Source organism: Barbatula barbatula (genome assembly GCF_947034865.1).
Source record: "Barbatula barbatula genome assembly, chromosome: 24".
Lineage (NCBI taxonomy): Eukaryota > Metazoa > Chordata > Actinopteri > Cypriniformes > Nemacheilidae > Barbatula > Barbatula barbatula.
Window position 1 is genome coordinate 311,195 of NC_136787.1, and position 19,324 is coordinate 330,518.

The 19,324-nt window shown below is 43.3% G+C and overlaps 1 protein-coding gene across 2 annotated transcripts; it reads right to left on the reverse strand.

Moving 5' to 3' along the window:
- Window positions 1-1,571: 1,571 nt before the first annotated feature.
- Window positions 1,572-6,857, reverse strand: LOC306889393 (glutamine synthetase-like). Of its 2 annotated transcripts, none has more exons than XM_079448278.1 (7): window positions 6,755-6,857; window positions 6,334-6,546; window positions 5,740-5,901; window positions 5,504-5,650; window positions 4,475-4,602; window positions 4,193-4,392; window positions 1,572-3,174 (listed from the first exon to the last, which is right to left on the reverse strand). In XM_079448278.1, the coding sequence occupies exons 2-7, from the start codon at window positions 6,497-6,499 to the stop codon at window positions 2,859-2,861; spliced, it is 1,119 nt and encodes a 372-aa protein (XP_079304404.1). In that variant the 5' UTR covers window positions 6,500-6,546; window positions 6,755-6,857; the 3' UTR covers window positions 1,572-2,858. The 2 variants fall into 2 exon arrangements, with proteins under 2 accessions (XP_079304404.1, XP_079304403.1); XM_079448277.1 differs by having other exon boundaries at window positions 2,199-3,174; window positions 5,740-5,925; window positions 6,755-6,794.
- Between the last annotated feature and the right edge of the window lie 12,467 nt (window positions 6,858-19,324).

The following is a 19,324-nucleotide window of genomic DNA, read 5'->3' on the forward strand; positions in this document are numbered from 1 at the left end:
CCTCCTGCCATGTCCCAACTGCAGCTGAAATTTCAAGACCTGGGAAAGCAAGAACAGTTCCTTCTTCTGGACATAGTTGCATAAAGTCTTCTGGAAGCAAGTCTTTGACTTTTTTCAGCAGATTTTGCACCAGTCGGGCTGACTTAATGTTGCCACATTAGATCTCTAAGTGACATTGACTGCAATAATTCCACCTCCATTGCAGGATTGCATAGAAGAGGTTCTTCTCTCAGCCACAAACCGACTATTGAAACATTAAACACTTCCCATGCATTCAGTGTCACGGGTTGACTCAGTATTTTTTTAGTTAGAGACATTAGGGCCTTGTGTGCTGTCATGTTTCCTGTGTGCATTTATATATTGGCACTCTGTATTGTAGTGGTTAATCACTGTGCATGCGCAATCACATTTGTAGTGGGTTTTGTTACCATTTTTTAAATTGCCCAACATGACTCTTTTTAGACTTCTATTTATGGACAAACCTGGCAACCGGCTTCCTGTTTTATTATTAAGCCCATATTTGGACTGTGCTTCCTCCCCTGCTAATGTGAACCCATTCTGTTTATTAGAATTCATCACCATGCTCCACCTTTCTGCCCATATTTGGACAATACTTCCTGTAATTGTGTAACTTTATTATTGCCTCTGCATTGCTTCTAATGATTGCAATTAGTGACTAATTGTTTAACAGCTGGCCATGAGGGTTTTGAAGGAGATAAAAACTGGTTCTTTGGATCCTTTAATAGAGTGCTGTGAAGCGATAGTGTTTTCCCTTTAACCCTGTAAGCCCATGTCGCAGTTTACAAAGGAAAGGTTCGATTGCCATACTATACAGCTGACCTGAGATTGGGCAACCTTGTCTAATGCCTCTCAGTACCTTTATAGGATTGCTCAGGCCACCAGCCATACCTATCAAACAGGTAGCATCAGTGTAAAGTCACTTTATCATAGAAACAAAACTTTTACCAAACCCAAAAGCTTTCAAAGTTTTGAAGAGATACGAATGATGTACCCTATCAAACGCTTTTTACTGATCCAATGATAAAACGCCAACATTACTGTCAATAAAAAGACCATAGTCTGTGATATCTCTCATCCAATGTAAATTATCAGTGATCATCTTTTTTCTATGTTTGTCATCTGTATTTTATAGTTATTATAACTTACAAAAAAAGTCCAACTGCAGTTGATTAATATCAATTGTAATACACAAAAAATTATAAACCGTTAAATAATAAAAGACATGTTTTTGCAAATAAAGTCTTCACTTGTTTAACTTGTAACTTAAGAGTATATTTTATAATCTTCATTTGAGTATGACTTCATGCTAAAATCTTGATATAAATGTGTCAGCGTGACGCCTCATTCTATAATATTTCTGTGTAACCAGTGTAGGACTGCACCAGTTCAAATACTTCACTCTCTGAGTTGTGTTGTTCAGGAACAATAAGACACGGGTGCTTTTACCCAGATCTTTTATTTTTTACGAGATTTATGAGTGTCCATTGCCCTTAAATATATATATATATATATATATATATATATATATATATATATATAATAAAACATTAAATTATAAAATAAATACAAACATTGATGACCCTGTGCTTACATTCCCATATAGACATAAACAATTAAAAGGAGTTAAAATGGCCAGAATGATTGCTCAGGTAATTCAAATACCATTTTACACATCAACTGAAGTGAACATATGCAAAAGGAAAATAATAAAGACAATAAAATAAAGATAATAGAATGCTAAAGAAAACCCACCTCTCCCATGCGGTTTCAAAGCCGAAAGAGAAGAGGCAGCGCTAAACAGGAAATTATGTTGACCCGTGCGATAAGCCATTAAAGGAAAAAGCATTCACATTTTCTTATGAATTTGTGTAAATTATATCTTTCATATGCACACATTGGACAGTACATGCTTTTCACATATGATTAAATGACTATTAGACACCCAAACTCTACCGATCAAAACCATGTGGACACTATCCATAGCCCTTTCATCTTACCTTAAGATTTCTTTCTGCTCCTTAGTAAAAGGTGCTCTCAGCAGCGTTGTGAAGAGCTTTCAAGAATTTAACTCTTAACCCTAAACTTTTACAGTGGTTTAGGAGAACGCCGTGTTAAGATGAAAGGTTTTGTGAAAACGGGCCCAGGTATATATTGTCAACTTCAGGTGTGCACACATTGCTGCAGAGCTTACAAAGAACAGCCTGCTATGGCAGATAACATCAAAGCATCGGAGTGTCTTGACTCAAGGAGGTAAACCAGTTACTTCTGATTTAATGAAAAAGTGAAGACTTCTAAACTGAGATACAATGGATGAGCGATTTATATATCCAACATTACACAAGGCGTCATTTAAATGTGCATAGTTGGTTCATATTTATTTTCTACGAATAAAAATGTGTTGATCAGTATTATTTCACATTTCATTGAATAACCATGGATTAATACAACAACAACCGTTGATTGATACAATAGAGAAAATCCACCTGTCCAATACTAGCGTGTGGCACGTTACCATGATGAAGAACCGCTATAAGAGCCAGACTTATATTTTCTCAGCAAGCCATGTAACTACATTCATTCATACTTTAATGGTAATTAAACATCATTAGTTGTGCTTTCTGATCATCATGTTCCACCTCAAGAGAAATGATGATGATGATGATGATGGTGATGAGAAATCACAAGATGTGTGCGTTTACTGTATATACAGAACAGTAGCATCATAGAGAGATAAACCAGTCAGTGTTTAAGAGAGAGAAATCATTCGATGACAGTCCTTTGTTTCCAGTTTAAAGTAAACTTTAAAAACCCAACAGGATCATCTGTGACATAATAAATCACTTGTATTCCACAGGCTCTTCACCATCTTCTTTAAGCAGACACGTGCGTACCAGAGCTTCTGTGACGGCGTACGGATCGCAGTTGGCAGCCGGACGACGGTCTTCAAAGTATCCCTTCTGTTCTTGACCTACAGGTCGTGGTATTCGGATGCTAGCACCACGGTTAGCCACTCCAGCAGAGAAATCATTGATGCTTGACGTCTCGTGATGGCCGGTGAGGCGTCTGATATTATCCAGACCTCCTTTAGGATCGTAGACACGGATGTGGTACTTGTGTCTCTTGGACAGCCTCTCAATGGATGTTTCAATGTGTCTAAGAGGAAAAGAAGAGTTTGACATGTGAAGATTGTTGATGATGGTGATTCAAATAGAAACAATTCCCCTCATTTACACACAAATCTCATTTCTTCAGATAAACACAAATACATGCCATGTCAATATGTAAAACGTTAAAGCCATAGAAAAACCCAAATGACTGGAGTGGCGAAACAGAGGATTCCACTGACATTCATTCAAACATGCCTCACGGGTTCTTGCGCCACTAACTGTCGTGTGTCTGTTGTGTCACTGGACACACAAGAACCAACATGTTGAATCTCATTCAGAATTGATAACATAACAACGGAGTATAAAACTATGAAGAACTTAAACTCTAGGGTGTCAACATCACAGGTCATAATTCTTCATGAGACATTTGCATTTATGCATTTGGCAGACGCTTTTATCCCAAGCGACTTGCATTGCTTTATACTATAATTTTTTTTGTTTCTAAGTATGTGCAATCCCCTGGGGTCCAACCCACGAACTTGGCATTGCTAGTGCCTGCTGAGCTACAGGAAAGCCACACTGGCCGTGTTCTTGAGAAATTGAGTGCAATGGATGGAAATCATTCCGTTGAAGGTCACAAAGGTTCCTTCTAAAAAAAACTAAACCAATGCAACCAGTTGTGTCTCACAGCAGTGAATTTGTCAGAATACAACAGTATCATTATCAGGTCAGATGTGTGTTTTCACAGAATAAAAAAAGTGAGAAGTGTGTTGTTTGATAAATGACCTGATGAACCGTATGAGAAAAGAACAGATGAAAAGACTTCAGTAACTGACTTTCTTCTACAGAACACAAAATATGATACGTGGAAGAATGTCGATAATCAAACACTGAACCGCACAAAAATCCACAGTGATATTTCTCAAAAGATCTTCTTTTGTGTTCCACCGAAGACATAGTCACGTACAGATTTACAACCACACGAGAGAGAGAACCAAGGGCAAGCGTTTAGAGAATGAGTTTCCCTTGACGGAGAAGAGATCTCACTCACGGGTGTCACTTACTTCAATCCTCCTTCCTCTCGCATGTCTTTGGTACTGAAGTTGGTGTGACAGCCGGCTCCGTTCCAGTTGCCCGTCATGGGTTTGGGGTCCAAAGAGGCCACGACACCAAAGTCTTCACAAACTCTGTGCAGGATGAAGCGGGAAATCCACAGGTGATCTCCCATGGCAATGCCTTCGCACGGCCCGACTTGGAATTCCCACTGAACACACAACACCACCGCAGTAAGGTTAGCAGATGACAACAGAGGTCAGATGATTGTCATGGTTTTGATAGCCCCTGACCTGTGAAGGCATGACTTCAGCGTTGGTGCCGCAGATTTTCACTCCAGCATACAGACAGGCTCTATAATGTGCCTCCACGATGTCTCGTCCGTAAACTTTATCAGCTCCCACACCACAGTAATACGGCCCTGAACAAACCAAAGTCTTCAGTCCTGTGGCCTGTACCGCAGAGCCGGTTTGGGTTTTTACCCAAGTAAGGTTGCGTTTAGTTTGATCATACGTTTCGGGCTCAAGAAAGTGGATTGGTTCTGAGCGGGTTTTGTCGCCATGGTAATTTAGGCTACACATCTTTTATTCTGGATTAGAGATCGCAAACCAAAACGGGACCAATCAGCTGTGAGAAAGTGACGTATATCTGATGTATACCACTCCCCTCGTATCTGTCGCTCCAAATTAAATAAAGTTTAATGTAAAAACATGTTGGAGCAAAACTCTTTTGCTGCCAAGTGATTATTTGTATTGTATATTTACATTTATTGATTACAATTCAAAACAGTCATATAATTATTATAAGAGTTAATAATAAATATTTATTAATTCATCTTAAACATAGCATTTCAATTAATATAACTATATTTGTATAAAAACAAATTTTAATATATAAAGCATTTTAAAGTAATGAAGTTTACATATTATCTTTTGATCTTCTTGTAAACCTATATAAATCATTTAAGTTCAGTTGATTCTGTATTGATATAGTCAGTCACTGCCTTTAACTTTCACTGCAGTTTTTATTCGGCCTCGTAAATGTGTTTCAATTCATTCGATTTTTTTGTAATAATCTCTTAAACAGAAAAGTGAATTGTGCCAATACTCGTGAGAAGTCAAACAAACTGATGATGTTTCCATGTTCCCTGTGATTGGCTGTTTGCCGCACGCGTCTTTCACTTTCAGGTGCACATGACTCACAAACTCTGGAACACACCCGAGTTGTGCTACAGCTGAACCGGATCTAAACCAGCTTGGGTTTGTCAGGCCAGTGTCGCACTTCATACCATCAACACAACACGCAGGATTTATGATACACACCTTGAGCGCCAGGGAAACCGTTGGCAGGCCATCCGAACGGACGACCATCCATGCCCAGAAGAGTGTACTCCTGTTCCATTCCAAACCACGGCTGCTGATCCCGCACCATGTCCATCACCTTCTCACACGTGTGACGCAAATTGGTTTCTTGGCAGAGACAATAACCAGAAAGACTGGGTTAGTGCAAGACATGCTCTGGTATGATGTGATCTTGTAAGCAACATCAGACGAGTCACCTGCAGGTTTGCGGTTGTATTTGAGAACGTCACACAGCACCAGTTTGTTGGGATCTCTCCTGAAGGGATCTCTGAACATGGCTCGAGGAATCAGGTACATGTCGCTGTTAGATCCTTCAGACTGATACGTGCTCGAGCCATCAAAGTTCCACTCGGCGAGCTCTGAAGCGAAAGAACACCGCAAATCTTCAATGACAATAAGAATCATAAGTAAAGTCAACACATTTGCGTCACTGTATTAGACCGAACGGTTCACAGACTTTCCCTGATTTTATATCAACAACAAACATGATTTGACTCAATTCTTCTCCTGAGGAGCGGTTATGATATTTCACTACGTTGGGTTTGATTCAGAAGCGTTTTTCCTCACAGGACCACACAAAATCAAATGATTCCCATTTCACAAGAAACCATTTGCGTCCAGAATGTGAGCAAGTCAAACACTGGAAGAATTCAACTACAACAACCTGTTGTTACTTTATTTCCTCGGTTCACTTATTGACACCAAATGCATGCAGTTGTTATTCATTCAATATGAAAGAGAAGAACTTTGTCTCTTATATTCGAGTCTATTGTGATGGTGTGATGAAGTACCTTGGATGGTTTTGGGATGCGAGTCCAGAGTTCTGCTCTTACATCTCAACCCTTCTCCACTTCCATCGATCCAGACGTACATCAGCTGAACTTGATCAGGCTGACACAGATCCATGTAGTGATGTTTCACATCTTTATTCAGTTTACAGCTCACTGAAGTGCTCATGTTTGTGCTTTATCAACCCTAAAGTGAACCTGAACTCGTCCAACACCCTGCGGGGAAAAGTCCACATCCGACATCGATTGTTAGTGAAAATGAAATCAATGATATTCAGCTTTTAACAAACGTTCATAACACAATTCATTGAAATGATTGATATCGCTGCTGGAATGACAACCAAACTAAACGACACTCAGCGCATTTAAATGTGGTGAACTGACAGATAAAACACAATAATATAAGACCGATATCACCGCATACCGAGCCGTCCGTGTTAGAAGCGCTGCCGCTGTCCGAGTCCAGTCAGTCAGTGCCGGTCTCAACTTATAAAGCGACGCTCAGAGACCGCAGCGCCTGATTGGATGGCGTGGCTTTGTGACGCCAAGAAATAAAGGCTTTTCATTGGGCATTTACAAATACAGGTTTTAACAAAACATCAAAGATCCTGAAAGTATTTATAAGTTAGTTTATGTGCTAACAAAGTGTAATGTTTGTTTATCTCAGCTGTAAGACTTACAATGATACCACGAGAGCTGCACATTGGCCTATAGCGTGTTTGTGTATTTATATTGTATTTACTTCCCCTAAACTTCTTTGTTCATATTACTTGCATTGTTGATTTTACGTTCTGTGTGTTCTTGTATTCTTTTATTGGTTTTCTTCTTCATCTGCATTGATGCAACGCAAACTGAAAGCGCTCTAAAAATGAATTGAAGAAATACGTCAGTAAAACTGACTGAAGTGTAACGTGATCCATGACGCCACCTAGCGTCGCTCTGAAGACAGCAGCTGATGAGCTAAATGACATTTATTCCCTTCGTTAGTAACTCTACGACTCTTTTACTTAATAAATTAAAGCAGCGATACAGTTTGCTATTACACACGAGATTTTAATGTGATGTGTGTGGTGTTTGAGTGATGTGTGTGAGAGTGTGTGATGTGTGTGGTGTTTGAGTGATGTGTGTGAGAGTGTGTGATGTGTGTGGTGTTTGAGTGATGTGTGTGAGACTGTGTGATGTGTGTGTGTGGTGTGAGTGGTGTTTGAGTGATGTGTGTGAGACTGTGTGAGAGTGTGTGGTGTGTGATGTGTGTGGTGTTTGAGTGATGTGTGTGAGAGTGAGTGGTGTGTGTGTGGTGTGAGTGGTGTTTGAGTGATGAGTGTGAGACTGTGTGGTGTTTGAGTGATGAGTGTGAGACTGTGTGGTGTGTGTGTGGTGTGTGTGTGGTGTTTGAGTGATGTGTGTGAGACTGTGTGATGTGTGTGTGGTGTGAGTGGTGTTTAAGTGATGAGTGTGAGACTGTGTGATGTGTGTGTGAGAGTGTGTGATGTGTGTGTGAGAGTGTGTGGTGTGTGTGTGGTGTGAGTGGTGTTTGAGTGATGTGTGTGAGACTGTGTGATGTGTGTGTGGTGTGAATGGTGTTTAAGTGATGAGTGTGAGACTGTGTGGTGTGTGTGGTGTGAGTGGTGTTTGAGTGATGTGTGTGAGACTGTGTGATGTGTGTGTGGTGTGAGTGGTGTTTAAGTGATGAGTGTGAGACTGTGTGATGTGTGTGTGAGAGTGTGTGATGTGTGTGTGTGAGTGTGTGGTGTGTGTGTGGTGTGAGTGGTGTTTGAGTGATGTGTGTGAGAGTGTGTGGTGTGTGTGTGGTGTGAGTGGTGTTTGAGTGATGTGTGTGAGAGTGAGTGGTGTGTGTGTGTGTGGTGTGAGTGGTGTTTGAGTGATGTGTGTGAGACTGTGTGATGTGTGTGTGGTGTGAGCAGTGGCGGCGCCAGGGGGGGTCTTGGGGGGTCTCAAGACCCTTCCAAAAAACGCCTTGACCCCCCATTAGACCCCCCACCCCTTCCTGATTAAAAAATATTTGATATATATTAAAATATATATCCGGGATAAAGATTTAAAAATCGTTCTCTTCAAACTACGCAGAACAATAATAATTAATAATTTAATCGACATATAAAAAAATATAAACATCAGAATCAATGCGACGCCCTATGAACGTTGCTGCCGCTGCGTCTTGCGTCATTGCGTTCAAGGCGCTGTCGCGCGACCGCAAGAGCTGCTACGCACTTTTCTTGAAGCTAAAAATGGATCGTTTTGTCATACCTAAAAAAGGGCGGAAGAGACAGGTGAGCAGATGGAAAGAAATGGCGCCTCATCGAGCGCTACAGCGGGCACAGATGGTGGGAATCCTGACGGCGGAGAGGATTTAACTGGGGATTTAATCCATTGCCCAGCCGAGAAACCAAGACAGCCTCAATTTAAATCATACACGCTTAGTTCGTTTGGATTGTAAATATGTTTTCTGTCATGGGTGTGGCAAACGCCGCCGCTACCACGCGCTGTTATGGAAAGCCAACAGGGTCAGAAAACGCGTGCTTTTAATCGCCGTATTAATATTGAAACGCCGATTTCTTAACGCCGCCAGGCGTTAAATAAACGCCGCTTGACGCTAAACTAACGTCACACGCCGCCACGCGTTTAAATAACGCCGCACGCCGATTGGCGTTAAGTTAACGTCACACGTCACTCAAAATGCAAACGTAATAGCTCATTTGCATAGCCCGTCCTTTTCTAGGTTGCGGGCTCTACGGCAAGTCGGAGCATCCAGTTTTGCAAAAGCGCGGGTCAAAGGGATTGATTTAAAATAAAGTCAGGAGTTCAATTCATTCTTATTATGTCTACAGAACCTAATCATCATTTTAGAAGACGCCTATCTGCAATAAGGGATCGCATAAATTCACAACTTGATTGTTTGTTGGAAGCATCACCAGAGCATGGAGAACAAAGTATTGTAGACAGGTAACATTAATAGCTAATTATAACGTCAGAAATGTATTGTTCATTTTTTAATACCAAGATTTTCCCCTAAAGTATTAAACATCATTCACTGCAGTCAAATTAACCATTAACTTGCCGTAGAGCCCGCAACCTAGAAAAGGACGGGCTATGCAAATGAGCTATTACGTTTGCATTTTGAGTGACGTGTGACGTTAACTTAACGCCAAGTTAAGTGCTGAGGCGACACCAAAATAGCATAATGAAAAACATTTTTTCAAATCTAATATTATTTCATTAGGCTATAGAAAAATGATTAGGCAGGCACATTTTAGCCATGTATATGTAAAAAAAACACGGCCGAACAATCCCATATCACCACCACCCGCCCATGTACGGTCCGCGCGGCAGCGCCGGTTGATGGCGCGTCCGCCTGACGCAGTGTGACAGACGGAAATGGCCCCGAAAAGACATTAGGAGTCAGGATCAGAGAAAAGAAAGAAGAAGAAACTGCGAGATGATGACCGTGCATCACATGCAGGTATGTCCATGTTTAATTAACTTAAATTCGGGAAATGTGGATGTGCTGCTACTAATTCTGTTTACTGAAGAAAAGTTTGCACTTTCAAATGTGTAGTGTGTGTTGGCTATTCTACATATGTTTGACAAAGTCAGCAAAGCTGTGAAGATTTTACTTTCTCTATTTAGTGTTCCTAGGTTTTATACTGCGATGCTGCTATTGTGTTATTGGTATTGAGTTATATGTTTGGTAATAAAAAGTTAAACTGGCAAATTTCAGGGTGGGGGGAGGCATCATAATGGAATTATGCTTAGGGCACCAATATGACTAGCAGCGGCACTGGGTGTGGATATGGCAATTAAAGTTCGAGCATATTGTTTGCAAACTACAATTGATTAATTAATTAAAAACAAAGTAGTTGATATGCTGTGTTGTTTTATTTGTTTATAGCATTAATATGCAGTTATTACCCGTGTCCACTGTATTTTCTGTTGGTTTTCATGAGACCCCCCTTTAAATGACCAGGACCCCCCATTGACCCCCCAATCAAAATTGTCTGGAGCCGCTACTGGGTGTGAGTAGTGTTTAAGTGATGAGTGTGAGACTGTGTGATGTGTGTGTGAGAGTGTGTGATGTGTGTGTGAGAGTGTGTGGTGTGTGTGTGGTGTGAGTGGTGTTTGAGTAATGTGTGTGAGACTGTGTGATGTGTGTGTGGTGTGAATGGTGTTTAAGTGATGAGTGTGAGACTGTGTGGTGTGTGTGTGGTGTGAGTGGTGTTTAAGTGATGAGTGTGAGACTGTGTGATGTGTGTGTGAGAGTGTGTGGTGTGTGTGTGGTGTGAGTGGTGTTTGAGTGATGTGTGTGAGAGTGAGTGGTGTGTGTGTGTGGTGAGTGGTGTTTGAGTGATGAGTGTGAGACTGTGTGGTGTGTGTGTGGTGTGAGTGGTGTTTAAGTGATGTGTGTGATGTGTGTGTGAGAGTGTGTGGTGTGAGTGGTGTTTGAGTGATGTGTGTGAGACTGTGTGATGTGTGTGTGGTGTGAATGGTGTTTAAGTGATGAGTGTGAGACTGTGTGGTGTGAGTGGTGTTTAAGTGACTGTGTGATGTGTGTGTGAGAGTGTGTGATGTGTGTGTGAGAGTGTGTGGTGTGTGTGTGGTGTGAGTGGTGTTTGAGTAATGAGTGTGAGACTGTGTGGTGTGTGTGTGGTGTGAGTGGTGTTTAAGTGATGAGTGTGAGACTGTGTGATGTGTGTGTGAGAGTGTGTGATGTGTGTGTGAGAGTGTGTGGTGTGTGTGTGGTGTGAGTGGTGTTTGAGTGATGTGTGTGAGACTGTGTGATGTGTGTGTGGTGTGAATGGTGTTTAAGTGATGAGTGTGAGACTGTAAGGTGTGTGTGTGGCGTGAGTGGTGTTTAAGTGACTGTGTGATGTGTGTGTGAGAGTGTGTGATGTGTGTGTGAGAGTGTGTGGTGTGTGTGTGGTGTGAGTGGTGTTTGAGTGATGTGTGTGAGACTGTGTGATGTGTGTGTGGTGTGAATGGTGTTTAAGTGATGAGTGTGAGACTGTGTGGTGTGTGTGTGGTGTGAGTGGTGTTTGAGTGATGAGTGTGAGACTGTGTGATGTGTGTGTGAGAGTGTGTGATGTGTGTGTGAGAGTGTGTGGTGTGTGTGTGGTGTGAGTGGTGTTTGAGTGAAGAGTGTGAGACTGTGTGATGTGTGTGTGAGAGTGTGTGATGTGTGTGTGAGAGTGTGTGGTGTGTGTGTGGTGTGAGTGGTGTTTGAGTGATGAGTGTGAGACTGTGTGATGTGTGTGTGAGAGTGTGTGATGTGTGTGTGAGAGTGTGTGGTGTGTGTGTGGTGTGAGTGGTGTTTGAGTGATGAGTGTGAGAATGTGTGGTGTGTGTGTGGTGTGAGTGGTGTTTAAGTGATGAGTGTGAGACTGTGTGATGTGTGTGTGAGAGTGTGTGATGTGTGTGTGAGAGTGTGTGGTGTGTGTGTGGTGTGAGTGGTGTTTGAGTGATGTGTGTGAGACTGTGTGGTGTGTGTGTGGTGTGAGTGGTGTTTAAGTGACTGTGTGATGTGTGTGTGAGAGTATGTGATGTGTGTGTGAGAGTGTGTGGTGTGTGAGTGGTGTTTGAGTGATGTGTGTGAGACTGTGTGATGTGTGTGTGGTGTGAATGGTGTTTAAGTGATGAGTGTGAGACTGTGTGGTGTGTGTGTGGTGTGAGTGGTGTTTGAGTGATGAGTGTGAGACTGTGTGATGTGTGTGTGAGAGTGTGTGATGTGTGTGTGAGAGTGTGTGGTGTGTGTGTGGTGTGAGTGGTGTTTAAGTGATGAGTGTGAGACTGTGTGGTGTGTGTGTGAGAGTGTGTGATGTGTGTGTGAGAGTGTGTGGTGTGTGTGTGGTGTGAGTGGTGTTTGAGTGATGTGTGTGAGACTGTGTGATGTGTGTGTGGTGTGAATGGTGTTTAAGTGATGAGTGTGAGACTGTGTGATGTGTGTGTGGTGTGAATGGTGTTTAAGTGATGAGTGTGAGAGTGTGTGGTGTGTGTGTGGTGTGAGTGGTGTTTGAGTGATGTGTGTGTGAGAGTGTGTGATGTGTGTGTGAGAGTGTGTGGTGTGTGTGTGGTGTGAGTGGTGTTTAAGTGATGAGTGTGAGACTGTGTGGTGTGTGTGTGAGAGTGTGTGATGTGTGTGTGAGAGTGTGTGGTGTGTGTGTGGTGTGAGTGGTGTTTGAGTGATGTGTGTGAGACTGTGTGGTGTGAGTGGTGTTTGAGTGATGAGTGTGAGACTGTGTGATGTGTGTGTGAGAGTGTGTGATGTGTGTGTGAGAGTGTGTGGTGTGTGTGAGAGTGTGTGGTGTGTGTGTGGTGTGAGTGGTGTTTAAGTGATGTGTGTGAGACTGTGTGATGTGTGTGTGGTGTGAGTGGTGTTTGAGTGATGTGTGTGAGACTGTGTGATGTGTGTGGTGTGAGTGGTGTTTGAGTGATGTGTGTGAGACTGTGTGATGTGTGTGGTGTTTGAGTGATGTGTGTGAGACTGTGTGATGTGTGTGTGGTGTGAGTGGTGTTTGAGTGATGTGTGTGAGACTGTGTGATGTGTGTGTGGTGTGAGTGGTGTTTGAGTGATGAGTGTGAGACTGTGTGATGTGTGTGTGTGAGAGTGTGTGATGTGTGTGTGAGAGTGTGTGGTGTGTGTGTGGTGTGAGTGGTGTTTGAGTGATGTGTGTGAGACTGTGTGGTGTGAGTGGTGTTTGAGTGATGAGTGTGAGACTGTGTGATGTGTGTGTGAGAGTGTGTGATGTGTGTGTGAGAGTGTGTGGTGTGTGTGAGAGTGTGTGGTGTGTGTGTGGTGTGAGTGGTGTTTAAGTGATGTGTGTGAGACTGTGTGATGTGTGTGTGGTGTGAGTGGTGTTTGAGTGATGTGTGTGAGACTGTGTGATGTGTGTGGTGTGAGTGGTGTTTGAGTGATGTGTGTGAGACTGTGTGATGTGTGTGGTGTTTGAGTGATGTGTGTGAGACTGTGTGATGTGTGTGTGGTGTGAGTGGTGTTTGAGTGATGTGTGTGAGACTGTGTGATGTGTGTGGTGTTTGAGTGATGTGTGTGAGAGTGTGTGGTGTGTGTGTGTGGTGTGAGTGGTGTTTGAGTGGTGTGTGTGAGACTGTGTGATGTGTGTGTGAGAGTGTGTGGTGTTTGAGTGATGTGTGTGAGAGTGAGTGGTGTGTGTGTGGTGTGAGTGGTGTTTGAGTGATGTGTGTGAGACTGTGTGATGTGTGTGTGGTGTGAGTGGTGTTTAAGTGATGAGTGTGAGACTGTGTGATGTGTGTGTGAGAGTGTGGGATGTGTGTGTGAGAGTGTGTGGTGTGTGTGTGGTGTGAGTGGTGTTTGAGTGATGTGTGTGAGACTGTGTGATGTGTGTGTGGTGTGAATGGTGTTTAAGTGATGAGTGTGAGACTGTGTGGTGTGTGTGGTGTGAGTGGTGTTTGAGTGATGTGTGTGAGACTGTGTGATGTGTGTGTGGTGTGAGTGGTGTTTGAGTGATGAGTGTGAGACTGTGTGATGTGTGTGTGAGAGTGTGTGATGAGTGTGTGAGAGTTTGTGGTGTGTGTGTGGTGTGAGTGGTGTTTGAGTGATGAGTGTGAGACTGTGTGATGTGTGTGTGAGAGTGTGTGATGTGTGTGTGAGAGTGTGTGGTGTGTGTGTGTGGTGTGAGTGGTGTTAGAGTGATGTGTGTGAGACTGTGTGATGTGTGTGTGGTGTGAGTGGTGTTTGAGTGATGAGTGTGAGACTGTGTGATGAGTGTGTGTGAGAGTGTGTGATGTGTGTGTGAGAGTGTGTGATGTGTGTGTGGTGTGAGTGGTGTTTGAGTGATGAGTGTGAGACTGTGTGATGTGTGTGTGAGAGTGTGTGATGTGTGTGTGAGAGTGTGTGGTGTGTGTGTGGTGTGAGTGGTGTTTGAGTGATGAGTGTGAGACTGTGTGATGTGTGTGTGAGATTGTGTGATGTGTGTGGTGTTTGAGTGATGTGTGTGAGACTGTGTGATGTGTGTGTGGTGTGAGTGGTGTTTGAGTGATGTGTGTGAGACTGTGTGGTGTTTGTGTGGTGTGAGTGGTGTTTGAGTGATGTGTGTGAGACTGTGTGGTGTGTGTGTGGTGTTTGAGTGATGTGTGTGAGACTGTGTGATGTGTGTGTGGTGTGAGTGGTGTTTGAGTGATGAGTGTGAGACTGTGTGATGTGTGTGTGTGAGAGTGTGTGATGTGTGTGTGAGAGTGTGTGGTGTGTGTGTGGTGTGAGTGGTGTTTGAGTGATGTGTGTGAGACTGTGTGATGTGTGTGTGGTGTGAGTGGTGTTTGAGTGATGAGTGTGAGACTGTGTGGTGTGTGTGTGTGAGAGTGTGTGATGTGTGTGTGAGAGTGTGTGGTGTTTGAGTGATGTGTGTGAGACTGTGTGATGTGTGTGTGAGAGTGTGTGATGTGTGTGTGAGAGTGTGTGGTGTGTGTGTGGTGTGAGTGGTGTTTGAGTGATGTGTGTGAGACTGTGTGATGTGTGTGTGGTGTGAGTGGTGTTTGAGTGATGAGTGTGAGACTGTGTGATGTGTGTGTGTGAGAGTGTGTGATGTGTGTGTGAGAGTGTGTGGTGTGTGTGTGGTGTGAGTGGTGTTTGAGTGATGTGTGTGAGACTGTGTGATGTGTGTGTGGTGTGAGTGGTGTTTGAGTGATGTGTGTGAGAGTGAGTGGTGTTTGAGTGATGGGTGTGAGAGTGTGTGGTGTTTGAGTGATGTGTGTGAGACTGTGTGATGTGTGTGGTGTTTGAGCGATGTGTGTGAGACTGTGTGGTGTGTGTGTGGTGTGAGTGGTGTTTGAGTGATGTGTGTGAGAGTGTGTGGTGTTTGAGTGATGTGTGTGAGACTGTGTGATGTGTGTGTGGTGTGAGTGGTGTTTGAGTGATGTGTGTGAGAGTGAGTGGTGTTTGAGTGATGTGTGTGAGAGTGTGTGGTGTTTGAGTGATGTGTGTGAGAGTGTGTGATGTGTGTGGTGTTTGAGTGATGTGTGTGAGAGTGTGTGGTGTGTGTGTGGTGTGAGTGGTGTTTGAGTGATGTGTGTGAGACTGTGTGATGTGTGTGGTGTGTGAGTGGTGTTTGAGTGATGTGTGTGAGACTGTGTGATGTGTGTGTGGTGTGAGTGGTGTTTGAGTGATGTGTGTGAGAGTGAGTGGTGTTTGAGTGATGTGTGTGAGAGTGTGTGGTGTTTGAGTGATGTGTGTGAGAGTGTGTGGTGTTTGAGTGATGTGTGTGAGACTGTGTGGTGTGAGTGGTGTTTGAGTGATGTGTGTGAGACTGTGTGATGTGTGTGTGGTGTGAGTGGTGTTTGAGTGATGTGTGTGAGAGTGAGTGGTGTTTGAGTGATGTGTGTGAGAGTGTGTGGTGTTTGAGTGATGTGTGTGAGAGTGTGTGGTGTTTGAGTGATGTGTGTGAGACTGTGTGGTGTGTGTGTGGTGTGAGTGGTGTTTGAGTGATGTGTGTGAGACTGTGTGATGTGTGTGTGGTGTGAGTGGTGTTTGAGTGATGAGTGTGAGGCTGTGTGATGTGTGTGTGAGAGTGTGTGGTGTGTGTGTGGTGTGAGTGGTGTTTGAGTGATGTGTGTGTGATGTGTGTGGTGTTTGAGTGATGTGTGTGAGACTGTGTGGTGTGTGTGTGGTGTGAGTGGTGTTTGAGTGATGTGTGTGCGAGTGTGTGGTGTGAGTGGTGTTTGAGTGATGTGTGTGAGAGTGAGTGGTGTTTGAGTGATGAGTGTGAGACTGTGTGGTGTGTGTGTGGTGTGAGTGGTGTTTGAGTGATGAGTGTGAGACTGTGTGATGTGTGTGTGAGAGTGTGTGGTGTGTGTGTGGTGTGAGTGGTGTTTGAGTGATGAGTGTGAGACTGTGTGATGTGTGGTGTGAGTGGTGTTTGAGTGATGTGTGTGAGAGTGAGTGGTGTTTGAGTGATGTGTGTGAGAGTGTGTGGTGTGTGTGTGGTGTGATTGGTGTTTGAGTGATGAGTGTGAGACTGTGTGATGTGTGGTGTGAGTGGTGTTTGAGTGATGTGTGTGAGAGTGAGTGGTGTTTGAGTGATGAGTGTGAGACTGTGTGGTGTGTGTGTGGTGTGAGTGGTGTTTGAGTGATGAGTGTGAGACTGTGTGATGTGTGTGTGAGAGTGTGTGGTGTGTGTGTGGTGTGAGTGGTGTTTGAGTGATGAGTGTGAGAGTGAGTGGTGTTTGAGTGATGAGTGTGAGACTGTGTGGTGTGTGTGTGGTGTGAGTGGTGTTTGAGTGATGTGTGTGAGACTGTGTGATGTGTGTGTGGTGTGAGTGGTGTTTGAGTGATGAGTGTGAGGCTGTGTGATGTGTGTGTGAGAGTGTGTGGTGTGTGTGTGGTGTGAGTGGTGTTTGAGTGATGTGTGTGTGGTGTGAGTGGTGTTTGAGTGATGTGTGTGAGATTGTGTGGTGTGAGTGGTGTTTGAGTGATGAGTGTGAGACTGTGTGATGTGTGTGTAAGAGTGTGTGGTGTTTGAGTGATGTGTGTGAGACTGTGTGGTGTGTGTGTGGTGTGAGTGGTGTTTGAGTGATGTGTGTGAGACTGTGTGATGTGTGTGGTGTGTGAGATGTTTGCCCCGCTCAGTGACGCACCGACTGAGAAACCTGCTGAAAGTGCCCTAGTTATCTGTGATTCTATTGTTCGGAACGTTAACATAGAGGCACCAGCCACCATAGACAAATGTTTACCGGGAGCCGGAGCGCCTGACATCAAGTCATATTTAAATGTGCTGGCTAAGGCTAATCGTAAATTCAGTAAGATTGTTATTCACATCGGCACAAATGATGTTCGACTCCCTCAATCGGAGATCACAAAAGATAATATTAAAGAGGTGTGTGAGCTCGCAAGCACAATGTCAGACACTGTAATATTCTCTGGCCCCCTCCCTGCTTACCGTGGTGATGAGATACATAGCAGAGTATCATATCTAAATGGCTGGTTGTCTGAGTGGTGCCTGCAGAATGATATAGTTTTTATAAATAACTGGAAGAGTTTTGAGGGCAGACCTGACCTGTTGAAGAGTGATGGTCTCCACCCCTCCTGGGCTGGAGCTTCTCTACTGTCTAGAAATATGGCACATAGTCTTAATGCTAAAACTTGAATCACTGGGGCCCAGGTCAGGGAGCAGACAGAATGGCTTAACCAACGGTCTGCTTGCCGTCTCACGTTGCAGAACACACTAAATACACAACATGCGATAATACTTTCTCCCAAACATCATAAAATAGAGACTGTGTCTGTCCCCTGGATTAGCAAACATTCAATTCAATTCAATTTTATTTTATTTATATAGCGCTTTTCACAATTTGCATTGTTCCAAAGCAGCTTTACAGGGGAAAATAAGAAAAACACAAAAAAGGTGAAACACAGAACACGAATAGTTTAACTTGTTATATAAACACCTAGTAAATAATATCTAATGTCAGCATCTCCTGGTGGTTTATTTAGCATATTTGCATTAAGTGAATGCTTGTCTGTAAAGATGTGTCTTTAATCTAGATTTAAATTGGGCGAGTGTGTCTGATCCTGGAATAATATCAGGAAGGTTATTTTAGGTGCTACGTATGAGAAAGCTCGACCCCCTTTGGTGGATTTAGTTATTCTAGGTGTTATCAAAAGAGTTTTGAGATCTTAGAGAGCGTGATGGGTTGTAGTGTGATAGAAGCTCTGTTAGGTAGGTAGGGGCTAAACCCTTTAAGGCTTTATAAGTGATTAAAAGAACTTTAAAGTCAATACGATACTTAATGTGTATCCAGTGAAGGGTTGATAACATTGGGGTCATGTGATGGTATTTCTGGATCTGGTCAGAACTCATTGTTCCAAGGTTACTAGAGCGGGAAGCAATCCATACCCAGACCTGACAAATGCTGTGATGATAGACCTGGACAAAGGACGTGGCGACTCTAATAATCTAATAGCGACTGAAGATTTGTAATGATAATTTTAAATCTAACTTTGTTTTTTATTTTTGCCTTGTTGTGCAAGCACTGTCGAGCTTGTGCAGAGGCTGCAGTTTTTGCCAGAGGGGAACTGGAATCCCCTGGTTAGGCCTGTTTTCCCTCCGAGGTTTTTTTTCTCCTCCAATGGAGTTTTGGGTTCCTCGCCACCGTTTTCATACTGTTTTACACTGTTTGCCTGGCCGGGGGGGCTGCTAGAATTTGATAGTCTTATTTAATTAACACTGCATATAGGAATTTATTGTGTGTCTGATATTTGACCTGTGTTTTGACTTCCATAACCTTTTATGTTTTACTTATAGTCAATGTTTTCTTGTACAGCTGCTTTGTAACAATGAAAATTTGTAAAAAGCGCTATATATGTAGCGTCTGGTCGGACCAAAGGCCAACACATGGGATCGTAAAATGTAAATGGCCGAGCTATCACCTATCTGGACTGACCAGGGGACATTCCGACACTCTCCCTGAGCTTCAAAGGCATTCTCGGGGGGGGGGTCCCGAATGCGTCCTAAGGTGACAAAAGCCATGTGGCACCAGGAACAGAGAGAGATTCAAAGTCTACCAAAGAATGTCTCTTTCTCCCCTCTTGCCACCTTAGAAAGGCTTAAAGTGTAAATAATTGTTTCTACCGTTTATGGTTGTTCCCATGATATGCTAGCCTAACCATAATATCAAAGGCATAGGTGTTACACCGTAACTAGGCTCATAATTGTGTTCTTGTACAAATTATGGGTCAATGTTCTAATAACCCTATCATGTTTCATACATAAATGTTCCCCTTTTCCTTCTTTAGATGATGGTGTATAGCACAGTAATGTATTGTATACCATACTCGTTTTATTTTCATCTAAGAATATTACAGCGCCAAAACTTCCAGTTGACCATAAATGCAAATGGGCTGTTGAGCCGGACAAAGGAACCTTTCCCGCTCAAAAATCAGCTCACTACATTGGATCGCCCACTCGGGAGGGGCGTGACGCCCTCAGGGTTAAAACATCTGTGCACGGAA